At 38.4% G+C, this 14,571-nt stretch overlaps 1 protein-coding gene across 1 annotated transcript in view; it reads right to left on the bottom strand.

Moving 5' to 3' along the window:
• The window catches only part of LRP1 (LDL receptor protein 1), a 744,558-nt gene that overhangs the window by 462,137 nt on the left and 267,850 nt on the right, over positions 1-14,571 (bottom strand). The window contains exon 34 of the mRNA XM_068228249.1: positions 1,200-1,480. Coding sequence (XP_068084350.1) covers positions 1,200-1,480 — 281 coding nt within the window. The remainder of the gene's footprint in view (positions 1-1,199; positions 1,481-14,571) is intronic.

Genomic DNA, 14,571 nt, shown 5'->3' with positions numbered 1-14,571 from the left:
AGAAGGCGAAGTTCAGTGTCAAATGCAACAAGACTTAACGTGGTCCATGATGGCCCCAGCGAATTATATAATAATAATAATAATAATAATAATAATAATAATAATAATAATAATAATGATGATGTTAATGGCTTTACTCCCCACTAACTACTTTTACAGTGCCGGAATTTAGTTCCACAGGAGTTCTTTTACGTGCCAGTAAATCTACCGACATGAGGCTGACATATCTGAACACCTTCAAATACCACCGGACTGAGCCAGGATCAAAGCTGCCAAGTTGGGCCACAAATAGATGCTTGCCATCACTTTGTTCAAGAAATTGTTTAGTCTGGAGCCACGAATTTGGAGCACGTAGCTTCTGGAGACATGCCAGCTGATTATACGGACAAAGGCCTTGTACACACTGAAACACAAACTGGTGTGTGCAATTTTTGGGATTATCAAGACCGAGAATTGAAGACTTGCAGATTGTCTCAAGCGGAAGTGTAGGAAATACTTACAGAGCAATCCAACTCTGTCAGTGATTCCATGAATGATTCCTGACCTATGCACACTGAAGTTTGTTTTTAATGCTTCCTTTGTTTATTTCAACACACACTTCTTTGCATTGTTTTATAAATTGTACATAACTTACTTGATTGCTGAATATATGTGTTTATAAAAGATAAACAGGATCATGTTATTTACTGTGCAAATTACTAGATATACCTATGAAGACATGAGACTGAGGTTGGCCATTGGGAAAGAGGGACAAAAATCAGATACTGACACCATGAAAACAGAAAAGAATGAATTTTAGACATGATGAAAGAAACGTTAAATGATAAAGTAATATAAAATGAAATGATCTTCATGAAGTGAAGGATGAAAGAGGGAATGATTCCAAAGCAAACAATGGAATTTAAAAAAAAACACAGCTCAAGATGAAACGACTTTGTTAAGAAGAGAAGAAGGTACCAGAACCTGGATTGGAACACTGTGATGGATAAGTAATGATGATGATGATGATGATGATGATGAGAGTAAAATGGAGGGGAACCTCCTCAATAACCAATCCAGTTGCAGCTAGGTAATGGGAAATAGTGTAGGTAAACAATGATGACAAATATATGAACGAAGGAGGGGAAGAAAATAAAGAATTCTACCACATTTAATAATTATAGTGGCTGTCGTAAAATATTACTATTCTTTAAACTTACATCATAGTCAAGGGCAATATCATTGACATGAACTATGGTGTGATTGACCAAAACCATGCGCCCAGAGCCATCAAGGTGAGCACGCTCTAGACGAGGCTGTTTACCAACATCACTCCAGAAGAGAAGACCGTGTTCAGGATCCAGAGCAATAGCTGCAGGACGTTCCATATCACCAGCAACCACTACGTAACGATTTAAACCATTCAACCTTGACATTTCTATAACACTAAACTTGGGATCAGTCCAGTACAAGTTGCCAGCAATCCAGTCAACAGCCAGTCCTGAAACATTAAAAATCTGAAGTAGCATTCTCTTTCTAGAGTAAGGAATTGCATAAAAGACAGAACAAGTACTACCAACTGAATTATTTAAACAATTACAAGTCCTAGAAATTTTTTACTGTCTTGTATATTTTTACTCTTGCAGAAATCTCAAATCTAAAGCAATGGTGTGTCTGAAGATATACTTGTACATGTAAAGATAGACAGTGATAAATTATGTTGATCATTTGTTCAAGAAAGCCTATCTGTGGATTGATTAATGCCCTACAAGAAACTTGTATTAACTTAGATGAAATGTGAAGTCACTTTATAATTTCTGTAATTCTAGTGAATTTTTGTTTAACCCTGGACAGGTAGCACTCATTGGTGCAACGTGAGAGGTGGCGTGGGGTACTTTCTGATCACTATGATTGAATTAGCTTTAATGACAAAATTACTCATTTTTATTAATTATATATTGATGTATTAGATTTATTTACTCAATGGCATGATATTTTATCAAAAATAAATTAATATATCCAATACTAATTAGTTCCACAGCATATAAAAGTAAAAACTTGCCATGCTTAGGAAAAAAATTTACTAAATATATTATCTTGCATAATTCAGCTGACAGGCTTAGATTCTGCTAACTATGTAATGTCATTCCTGCAGTATATCCCTGGGTGGTGGGGAGGGATTCTTCCAAAATAATTAAGCTACTGAAAATAATAATCCTCTTCATGGCGAACCATATCTTGATAAGTTATTTGGTTGTGACTATAATTTCCCCTGACTTTCAATTTCCAGGTTTGTACAGTTTACATGAGTTGCAACGTATTATCATTTTAGAAACAAATGCTCGAAGCTTCTTCAGGTGATGATGCACTTCTTGCTATGAGTTTCAGACATGGTAAATGACTGTCAATGTCGAGAGTTCAAGTACGTGAGTTTTTAGTAGGAGGAATTTTTGTCCCAGTTTGCAACGTCATCCTTTCCTGTTGTGGTTGAGAAATGGGTAAATACGGAAATCATCATCACCAATATGTAATTCTTCATTAGCGTTCTATCACGTGTCAGTGTTAGAGTTTACTGCTTCTAATAAATTCATCCTCGCTGTTACTAAAACTTCTTCCTCCTCCACAGACTGTAAAAGACATAACATCCTGCCCTCATACTCTTGATAAATCATTTAGGCGATAAGGGACTGACCAAATGATTTCCTAATATGATTACACAAGTAACTCACTGGGTGCACTCAACACTGCAACTGATGTACTTCCAACAAACGGGACTGGTGGCATGGGGTCTTACAAGACACTTTATTGCACTGCTAGACAATAATCCCTCTTTCTAAGAATCAACACCTTTCACTACAATGCCACTGATCTCACACAAAAGGCAAGGAATGTGGGAAGAGGTATGTGGCAGCCATAGTCTCTTTGTTCACCCAGCACGAATAACTTGGTTTCAAATGAGCGTTTCCAAAGTTGCAGTTTAAAAATATGTGCAATCAAACAAAATAAATTTGCGCCAGGTCACAAAATACCCCATGCCACCACTCCAGGGTTAAACTTGTCTAATCATATGGAATGTCTTGTTAACTGAATTTGCAAATACATGGCATTTTACAAGAGAGATCCAGTTTTGAAGGTTGGTGGTACATAATTGCCTGTATTTATGCATTATTCCTTGTTTGTCAAGAGGAATAAATTGATTCATAAATCCATACACTCTTAAGAAAATACATCATCATGGCGATCTTCATCAATTCCCCTTACTCAGATGATTTTCACAAATATTGCTCGTTTCTATTTGCTCTGAATTTCCACCACTCCATATCCATTATATTCCAAAGCAAGCCTTATTGGTTTATGCAGTACTTTTTCAGGTCCATTTATTTGTAATCTTTATTCTTCTTTGGCATTTCTTTCATCTCAAATCCATAGTTTGTTTTGGCATTATTTCTTAATTCATCTGTTTAGTACGTCCAACTGAGTCTAATTTCCTCTATTCTAGCACCCTTTTAATTCCTTCCATATGTCCTCATTTTGCACTCTACCCTTTTTGCCTTGTGTGATATATTTCTCATGAACTTAACAATCTACTGCTGATCAACTAAGACACAAATCACTCTCATCTTGTTTTTTGGCTCATTTTCGTTGGAAGCTGGTGTTAATGTCCAACAAGTGTAAACTTCTGTTTTGGCATGTTTTTCACTTATCCACCACTACGATGCTGTATGGCCCTGACCTCGGAATTAATACTTTTACTCTCTCTTCTTCAGTTAAAATTTTCACCATCAGAATGTTGGCCAGCAGGGTAGGGGAGGTGCTGGTATACAATTTTTAATCACTAGATTGCGTGCCAAAAGCCTGGATTACATTCCAAACCTCTCCGTAGTGCTCATGTGAAGCAAGGGGATATGACGCTGTTGATGGTGATTCATCTGTCGGATGGAACGTTAAGCCTTGAGCAGACCCCTTGGTGCTAATCGACAGAAGCAGGCCACATGCCAGCAACAGGTTTCATCCTCTCCCTTCCTGCTATCATATATTACGTCATTCATTTTATCTCGTTAACTCCTCTGATGAGGTTGACATCAGGAAGGGCATCCAGTCATAACCCTTTCCGACCATGTACGCACAATTGTGCGGGTTCGTATTTTAGTTCCCTGACCGTATTTGATGTTTTTTCGGCGCTAGACCGGACTGCAGTGATTGTGCAGGATACGTGGCGTGTATTTCAATTGCTTTTAGTATGTGCTTGACCGCCAGGGCGAAGGAAGAAGAGTTTAAAAAGCACAGTTGATCGGCGAGATGGCGGGAAGCAGTAGTGCCAAAAGTAAGTATTTATTTATTGCGTTTATATTAATCTAGAAGCTTTACTGAATACCGGAATATATTCAATGAAGTGTGTACATTGGTTAGTGAACGTAAATTTTGAAGATACATCATCGTATGTGATACGAGGTTTTGAATTTTGATACGCACAATTGTGTGGGTCCTGTTTTTCGGATGATAGTTTTTATTTTGTAAAATAAACTATCAATATGTGTATTGAGGAGCATTTTATTCAGTTTTTGACATACAAAAAAAATTCACACCTCCAATTTTCTTTCAGGTCTGAAAGGGATAAAAACCCGCCATAACAAATTCATCTTGCCTCATACCCGACCCATAAAGAAACAGGACAAGTGTTGACTAACAAACAAACAAACTCTGTCTCCTTCTGTTCAATTTTTTTGTTATCTCTCGGGGTTGGTGTTGTAAAATGATAGAGAAAATAGTAAGTATGTATAGACAAGAAAGGGTTCCACCTTATCAATACAGTTTTTATTGTAAGGATTAGTTTACAGGACCGGTTTCGACTTTAAACAGTCATCATCAGCTGAACATGAATACCTTTACATATGTGTCAAGCATTAATTGGTACTGCCTTTTGTAACGGGAGATGCCATAGGAAAACAACATGTCTGAGTGTCCAAATTGGGCATATTAAGTGTAAAATGATTATATATTATAACCTTCCAATGAATGTTGGATTGGAGTCGGTGAAGACATTGGAAGCTTATGGTGAAAATAAAAATCAATGAAATCATATGTCCGATCACTATTCGTCCAAGTGTATCAGGAACCCAAATAACTCGCTCGATTAAATGAACAACAGGCAACGGATTGAAGGAATTGGCAAAAATGATAAGCTATGAACCCCAAAGTATCTCGTTAAGTTATGGTGGGTAATAATAATCTCGTGGCACGTAATACAGAATTAAGTAAATATCGCAGTTTTCTCAAGTAAAAATTTAATAAATGTAAATACATGGTGAGAATATCAATGATAGAAATGTATCGGAGGCCATGGAACGACTTGAATTAAATGGGCTAAGTTCAATCTGTATATGATGGCCATACCTTGCCTATCTAGTCCGATACGATTTGATAATCGAGATTGGTGATGAAATTGTTGATGAAATTGTTGATTGATAACCAAAATATTATATGACAGATTATTGAATGAATTCCTTTGCCGACGTAAACGATTATGTAAGAGCACTCCAGATTAAGAAGTCAGGTGTTTAATTGTCAAAAATCAGTTGGAAAACCAGGAAATATAGAGAAGTCTTTTAAAAGCAAACCTTCTGTTATTATTGTAACCTGGTGTTAGATTTTGTTTTCAAAATAAGAGAAGTTTACAGTTCTGTTGGAAACTTAGAGGGTATCAGAAGTGTTACACACGTATCGGAAAGATATTAGATGAGAAAGTAGATTATAATACAAAACTGTCAATTGTAATGATAACTTTTGTAAAAGAAACAAGATGCGCATCTAGTTCTCTTGAAGTGTTGTACAAGAATATTGTGAATGATGTTAATGCATGTAAATCTATTCTCATAGTTTATTACGAGTTTCAGATATCACAAGACCAAGGAATATTGGAGATGATTATGAAATGATTATAAATCTCATGGAGGCTACTTCTAAATCAATAAATGTCAATAATCTAATCTTCTTGTACTACCAATGTTTTTCCACATTTTATCTATAATGAGAATGATTACCTTCCAGACACTGAATTTTTGTATTTTAGATGCTTTTCCACTTTTTCTCCAATTTTTCTGTCTAGTATTCCTTTCATGGTTGTGTAAACATGCAATATAAATGACCGGGAACACTGACTGACTTGCTAGGTATCTGTTATGGTAACAGAGTAGACTTTACAGCCAGTACTCTACACCAGTGTTTAGCGAGAGTGAAGAATATATCTGCCTAGAAAAGCCAACCATTTTGGGTGGAAAAGACCCTATAGATCAAGTGATGACCCCTCAGTGAAGGAAATGACACCAAAATCTGTCACACAGCAACTATTTTCCAGATTAGGGATGACTATCAAAAGTTGTCTATCTCCACGTGAGGAACAGGGTAATTAAAATCTGGTAGTAGGTATGAAATTCCTTTGGAAGTGGAAATGAAACCCAATCCAAATGTAAGAAAATGCAATGCAGTAAGCAATAATATTGTATGGCTATTCCTAGCCTGGTGCAGCCCTTGTAAGGCAGACACTACAACGAGGATGGGTGGCATGTGCCGTGTATGGAAAATGCGTGTTTTTGTAGAGGAGCATAATGTTGTGTGTGGTGTGTGACTATGCAATACACAAGGAAAACCTTATATAATGACATGCCATATAATCAATTTTTGGAGACTGGAAGAAATTTTTCTCATGGTTGTGGTATTTTCTAAAAACTTAAAGAGGCATGTCCCATCCAAAGAATTTGAATACTAAAAGTAGAATTTTGAAAGAGAATTGAAACAAATAGGAGGCTTGGTGAAGCCTTTGTGTAGGAAATGACACATAAATTCACCAAAACGCTGCTGCCTTGCAGATGTGGCAGGGGACTGCCAAATGCCAAGGGAAATTACTCTGACAGAAAAACCTCTACAGTGTTAGGCCTAGCAAGTCAGCTGAACAAAGTTGAAGAGTTTGTTGCTTTCAAAACCAAAACAAGTCTCGGATGTAAAAGTATTAAAATTACACGACAGGACAACAACTCTTCATGCAACTCACGAACTTATGACGGCCAACAACCCAAAGCTCATCGGAGATGCAGGAAAAGACCGACATTACACAGAAAGAAACAGCGCAGAATTGGAACCCTCAATATCCTTACCCTTACTGGTAAACGCCGACCGACCGACTGACTTTAGCAGTGGTGAAGTTAGGGCTCGTGGCCCCCTCTTACACTTAACCACATAATTAATTTACAGATAATACATATATAAAAGAAATGTACTATTCTATCATTGTACACCTCATGGACAGATGAACACTCAGGGCCGATTGCAGAAATGATAACTAATTTTAAGCCTTAGACATCGTCTACCTAAACAACATCTAAATCGTTTAGATCTTCCATTGCATAAACAATGTTCAGTTGATGTTTAACTAGACATCCCTTAAAGTTTCAATTTTGGTTTGAAAATGGAGACAGACGTATCTTGCATGCAACTCTTTGCTTGTCGTAACCAATGAAATTCGTCGGTGTGCGCGCCACACACCAGTCAGCTGTTTGTCTTCCTACACATTACTCAAATATGGCTGAGCATGACTTGCCCACAGATAAGAATATCGCTTACGGTGTAAATTAAAATCTCATAATATTATCGACACTGAAGCAACACGCCACCGTTATGGTTATGTACTGTACTGGAGTGGGAACCCTAATGAAGGTAGAAATGGAGTTGCTTTCATTCTCCACAATGTTCATGTGCAGGCAGACATCAGTTATATGAGTGACAGAATCATTAAAATGAAATTGCGTGTTGGCCAGGTATTCCATACCTTTCTCCAAGTATATGCATGACAAACAGATGAAAAAAGATCAGTTCCTTGTAGATCTAGAGGACCAAATAAAGGAACACTACATCACAATTATGTGAGACCTAAATGCCCAAGTTGGGACAGATAGACAAGGCTGCGAAGACATCATAGGCCCCCATGGCTATGGTGGCAAAAACCAGGAGGGAAAAAACCTGATAGACTTCTGTGCAATGAATAACCATAGCATACATAGCTCTTGGTTTCAGAAGAGGAACATCCATAAAATCACACACTACAGTTGGGAAGGGAAGCACAGGACAGCACCTTCTGTAGAGAACTATAAGTAGTAAATTACACTTTATCAACACAAATGACCAACCTGCATAATGAAGTGGTCTGTGTTATGTACACCACAAACAATGCCTGTAACATGGAAACGAAAGCAAATAAACCATATGTTTACAGGACATGTTCCGCTAGTTGTCAGATCCTTTATCGAATCCCAAGAGCTTTCCCACATATTTAGTTACACCTGTATAATAACTCATAGATGTGCTAGCCAGATTCCGAGTGAAAGTCTAGATGGTGATCACCGCCTTTTGGTTGTGTACAGTCTGCAGAATGTCAAGCACAAGAAAATGCCAAAGATAAAGATCTGGTTGCTAGGAGAAGATGGGAAGAAGGAAGAATACTAAAGAAAGATCTCAGCCAAATTAGCAAAAACAGAAAAAAGAGGCATAGAAGAAGAGTGGCTGTCATTCAAGAACACCCTGCCTTCAGAAGCTGACTCACTACTTGGAAAGACAAGTACAATATATAGGGAAAAAGGAACACCATTGTGAAATGAGAGGGTGAAAACTGCTGTAAAAGAAAGAAATGCAGCAAAGAAGAGATTAGATAACTAGATAACAAAAAACAGAAATCAGTACATCAAGAAGAAATTATAGGGGTATCACTCTACTTTCTCACTCTCTTAAACTTCTGGAGAAGATAATTGGAAGAAGAATCATGAATATAGTTGAACCGTTATTGCAGGAGGAGCAACACGGGTTCAGGAAGAACAAAAGCACTACAGACCTTATATTTGCCATCAGAATGCTAACAGAGAAGCACTGGGAATATGGCAAGAACTTAGTGATGGTTTTTATGGACATCGAGAAGGCCTATGACGGTGTGCCTAGAGAGATAATCTGGGAATGCCTAGAAGGTATAAGTGTGCCAAACTTCCTGGTCAACAAAGTAAAGATGCTCTATCAAAAGAGTTTAAGCTGTGTCCAAGTACGGGATGGAAGATCAGATTGGTTTGAAACCAAAAGAGGAGTCCAACAGAGAAGTGCCGTGTCACCACTCCTGTTCATCATTGTTATGGACGGATCATAAAGTCCATCAAAGAACATTGCAAAGAGCCTAACACTCTAATATTTGCAGATGATGTTCTGATCTGGGGAGAAAATGAAGCAGAAGTACAGGAGAAACTAAATCTTTGGAACAGCAGGTTTAAAGAATATGGACTAAATATTGTAAAACAAAAACTGTTGAAATGACTATCAACAAGAAAGACCGGTCCCAAGCCCGGGGCTTCATCTCGCAAGTATGAGGAAGGAGAGGGGGGGGGGGGGGGGGAGGAGTAACACCTCGTAAAAAAACTAGGGTTCATCTGGCTCCAGATGATAGCACCCAGTAAGGGCCCCTATTTGGGTTACAGACGAAGAAGGCAACCAACAGCTTTCATAGAAATAGAATACATAACCTCAATGGTGTTGAAGGTGAAGAATAATCTATCCCTGACAGTTGAGCTACAATCCAGACACATCCACTGGAAAGGAGCAACCCTAAGACTTACAACCTGAGTGGTATCTTGAGCTGACCCCGGTCGGCTTCCCCAACAACTCCCATTAACTCGCATGATGGAAACATTTCTTACGGTAACTACTCCAGGTGGCAGCCTCAAGAGGAAATCCACCACTGCTACAAGCAGTGCACTTGGGCCATCGGATTCTGGAGAGCCCAAACCATCATGCATAGATGAGTCGGAGCATCTAGGAAACCCATTGCCATCACACGCATCCAAACTGAATACACCAAAATTAAGACCTAAACGGAAACACTTTTTTGGCACGCTGAACATAAATTCACTCGTAAAAACAGGAAAACTTAAACAACTTACAGATGTAATGGACCAGCAAAATATTCTGATCATGGCACTTCAAGAAATAATAATTAATAATTTCGTGTGGCTATTTCTAGCCGGGTGCAGCCCTTGCAAGGCAGACCCTCCGATGAGGGTGGGCGGCATCTGCCATGGGTAGGTAACTGCGTGTTATTGTGGTGGAGGATAGTGTTATGTGTGGTATGTGAGTTGCAGGAATGTTGGGGACAGCACAAACACCCAGCCCCCAAGCCATTGGAATTAACCAATGAAGGTTAAAATCCCCGACCCGGCCGGGAATCGAACCCGGGACCCTCTGAACCGAAGGCCAGTACGCTGACCGTTCAGCCAACGAGTCGGACACTTCAAGAAATAAGATTCACAGATGACATTGCGATGAAATCAAGCAACTATAGAATCCTGAAAGGCAAGGTTGGCATAAGGATCATGAAGAATATGTCACATTTAGGAACAGCATTTGTAATCAATAAAAAGATTCTAAATTCAGTTATAGACTTCCAGTCTCCAAATGGAAGGCTCTCACTACTAACCATTAAGTGTGAAAAGAAAAATATACACCCTCAACAATGCTCATGCGCCAATTAATGACAACAATCGAACTAACTCACAAAAGGTAGATAACTTTTGGGAAGAATTAGAATTGGTGACATCAAAAATTCTTGATAATCATGTGAAAATACTACTTGGAGATTTCAACGCACAGGTAGGACGAGAAAGTCTACAAGAGAATAGTGGGGGATATCCCAGCTCATAGAAGAACGAACAGAAATGGGCAAAGACTTATAGAGTTCTGTAGGAACTTTAATTTGAAACTGATGTCCACTCATTTCAAGAAGCTTCCTAGGAAACAAACGACGTGGGCATCACCAAACAAACTATTAGGAGAATATCGAATTGATCACATTGTAATCTCCCATAGAAGTCAAAAAGAAATTATGAATGTTAAAGTTAAGAAAGGAGCCAACATAGAAACAGATCACTATTTAACAATCATGAAGATAAAGTTTATTCCCAGCAGCAAGAAGAAAAACACAAACAACAGAGTACTAAGATTCGACACTCAAAAGCTGAAACAGAACAGCAACAAGTACCAAGAACTGATGAACATTGAAACAACTGAATGGAAGCAAATGCAGCAGACCATGATAGAAGCAGCCAAAGAAACAGCATTACTCAAGAAATCACGAAAACATCCATGGTGGAATGAAAGATGTGAACAGGCAATATCACTCAGACTACAAGGATGGAAGAAATGGTACTCATCAAAGAAAGAGGAAGATTACAACAGCTTCAAAGAACAAAGAAAATGAACCACAAAAATCATAAGAGGAGAAAAAAGAAAATTCAAGAAAGAACACCTGGCTGCAATAGAACAAAACTTCCAAAAGAATAACACGAGGGACTTTTACAAGACATTTAAGAGGAGCCTTTCTAAATACCAACCATCAAGCTTGTGTTTCAAGAAAGAGGATGGCACCATCGCAACAAACAATGAAGAAAATTGCCAACTGTTAACAGAATACTTTAAACAGCTACTTAACTGCCCAGTGCCAGAGGAGAAGCTCACCACAGAACAAACGCAACAGAACCCAGACTCAACACCGCCAGATGAAAAAGAAATCACAAATCTAATCAAGAAGCTTAAGAACAACAAAGCAGCTGGTGAAGACTCAATAACGAGTGAACTATGGAAACATGTGAGCCCCCAAATGATCAAGAACCTATGCCAGTTACTGCAAGAAATCTGGAACACTTGTAAGATTCCCGATGATTGGAAATTAGCATTAATACAGCCACTACACAAGAAAGGGGACAGAACAGATGTCAGCAATTACAGAGGCATCTCACTCCTTCAAGAGACATACAAGATACTATCTATGGCATTGCTATCAAGATTAGAACAACAAGTTGAACACAAAATCAGCGAATACCAGGGAGGCTTTCAGAAGGGACGATCGTGTGTGGAACAAATTTGGAACCTCAAGACAATACTGAAGGACAGAGTTGCCAGGAGCAAGAAGTATGTAGCAGTTTTTGTTGACTTTCGAAAAGCATATGATTCAGTTGATAGGAGCACATTGTTTAACATCCTTAGAGAAATGGGTACAGATAACAAGACATTACAGCTAATAAAGGAGACCTTAACAAGCACATACTCAAAGGTTAAGTTTATGGGAGAGATATCTGAACCCTTTGAAATCAAGACAGGCGTAAGGCAAGGAGATTGCCTATCCCCACTGCTGTTTTATTGTGTCCTGGATAAGGTCATCAAAGAATGGGAAAAAGAACTCGCAGAAAAAGGCATTAAAGACCAAATAAGGATAGGATACAAGAAAGAGAACATCACTATCAACTGCTTAGCATTTGCTGACGATCTTGTACTAATATCAGAAAATAATGAATCGGTGATAATACAGGTTAACACTTTAAAAGAGGTAGCAATGAAAACCGGCCTGCAGATATCATTTGAAAAGACACATATCATGACCAACATTAAAGAAGCCCCAAGATACATAGTAACAACAAACAATGATAAGATAAATAAAGTTGTTAAATTCAAACACCTTGGTGAAATTATACAACCCAATGGACTTGATAAAGAAGCAAACCGCAAGAGAGCCAGAAAAATGGAGCTTGCATTCCACCTTACGAAAAACACATACAACAAGAAAGCGATCTCTGTTAGGACAAAAATACGCCACTATCAGGCAGTAATTCAACCAGAGTGCTTGTATGCTTCAGAATGCCTGGGTTTAACAACCAGGAAAGACATTGAAGAAGTTGAGAAGAAGAAAAGAAAGATTTTAAGAAAAATTCTCGGTCCAAAGAAATGTACTGACACATATAGATTACGCAATAACAAAGAAATATATAAAACATGCAGTAGGATTTCAGATGCCATTCGAAAGCGAAGAGTTAAATTTTTTGGACATATTTCAAGAATGCCTGATGACAGACTTGCCAAGGAAATCTTCAACCACATCAATAAGCCAATAGGAAAGGCAGCTCTTATGAAAAATGGTTGTTAACACGAAGAAGGATTTGCAAGAAATGAACATCACACATCAAGACATCCACAATAGTACCACCTTCAGAAAAAAGTTACACACATTTATAAGGGTTTCCTAGAGCCAGAAACAGTGACCAAGAAGAAACAACAATGGATGGCTGAAAGGAAAGAAGCAGCAAGCAGGAGGATGAAAGAGTACTGGCACCAAAAGAATTTAAATCATGAGGAGTTATTTACGTGGTCCACAGCAGGCTAAAGGATAAAAGAAGAAGAAAGGCACAGATTCAAACATTTTCCTGGAGGGAACTCTATTGCAGTCTGTTTCTAACTTCAAATACCTTGGAAGTAACATTTCAAAAGATAATGCAGTAAACCAAGAAATACTTAATATGACTCAGAAAGCTTCTCAGTTTTATTTTCAAGTGAGAAAACTACTCTAGGATGATAAAATACCCCAGAAAGCAAAACTGACCATGTTTTATACCCACTTCATTCCAATTCTCACATATGGACTCGAAACATATACCCTCCATAACAAGGCAAAGTAAAATACCAGTTAACAGAAAAGAAATTCACCAGAACAATGAACCAAAAGACCAGGAAGGACAAGATTAGAAATGAAGCAAACAGGAAGGAGGCTGGCATCAAAATACCTGTTACCGAGTTTTTAGGAAGACGCAGGCTACAATGGTTTGGACATGTTTTGAGGATGGACGGAAAGAGAACACCAAGGAATTACTTTGACCGAGAAGTGAAAGGGGAGAAGCCTATAGGGAGACAAAGGAACAGATGGATAGACACAGTGAAATCGGAGATCAGCAAGAGGAATACCAAGTGGGAGGACATAGAGGAACAGAATCTATAATCTGACAGGAAGAAGTGCTGAGCACTTGCACATCACACCCAGGAAACTGGAGCTGGAAAATGATGATGACGATGATGATGATCAAAATGTATCTTCACAGATCTTGAAAGGTAGGCAGATAGCCTGCATTTCTATTGCAATTATTGGAAATTTTACATGTTAACACTATCTTTTTTTTTTTTTACAAGGAAGTTTACATCGCACCAAGAGAGACAGGAACGTGTTAAGAGTGGAAAAGAAGCAGCTGTGGCCTTAATTAAGGCACAGCTACAGCATTTGCCTGGTGTGAAAATGGGAGACCATGGAAACCATCTTCAGGGCTGCTGACAGTGTGGTTTGAACCCACTATCTCCCGATGCAACCTCGCAGCCGTGTGCCCCTAATCACACGGCCAACTCGCTTGGTTTTCCACTATCCGTCTATGACCCTAAAACAATGTCTTATCAGAATAAAAGCTAGAACACACTTAAAGATCAATGCTTTATCCTACAGCTGCTGTGGACTTAACCAAGAGTTCATTATGATTTGTTAATATTAACCTGCTTTGGTATGCCTCGTCACAAGTGGTGAAAGAAGAACTATCAACTGACATCTATACTTGTCTTAGTAGAAGACTGATATGTTTTGCTCCTGGTTGTAAAGTAGTGAAATTCTAATTGGATTTTCTGAAAATAATCCAGATAATTTGTGCCCTGAAACTGGTGAAATGGTTATGATGGTCATGAGTCAAGTATCGGTAGCTTTTG

The sequence above is a fragment of the Anabrus simplex genome, chromosome 6, assembly GCF_040414725.1.
Source record: "Anabrus simplex isolate iqAnaSimp1 chromosome 6, ASM4041472v1, whole genome shotgun sequence".
Classification (NCBI taxonomy): domain Eukaryota; kingdom Metazoa; phylum Arthropoda; class Insecta; order Orthoptera; family Tettigoniidae; genus Anabrus; species Anabrus simplex.
The sequence above is the reverse complement of the archived record's forward strand: the minus strand, read 5'-3'. Positions and strand labels throughout refer to the sequence as shown.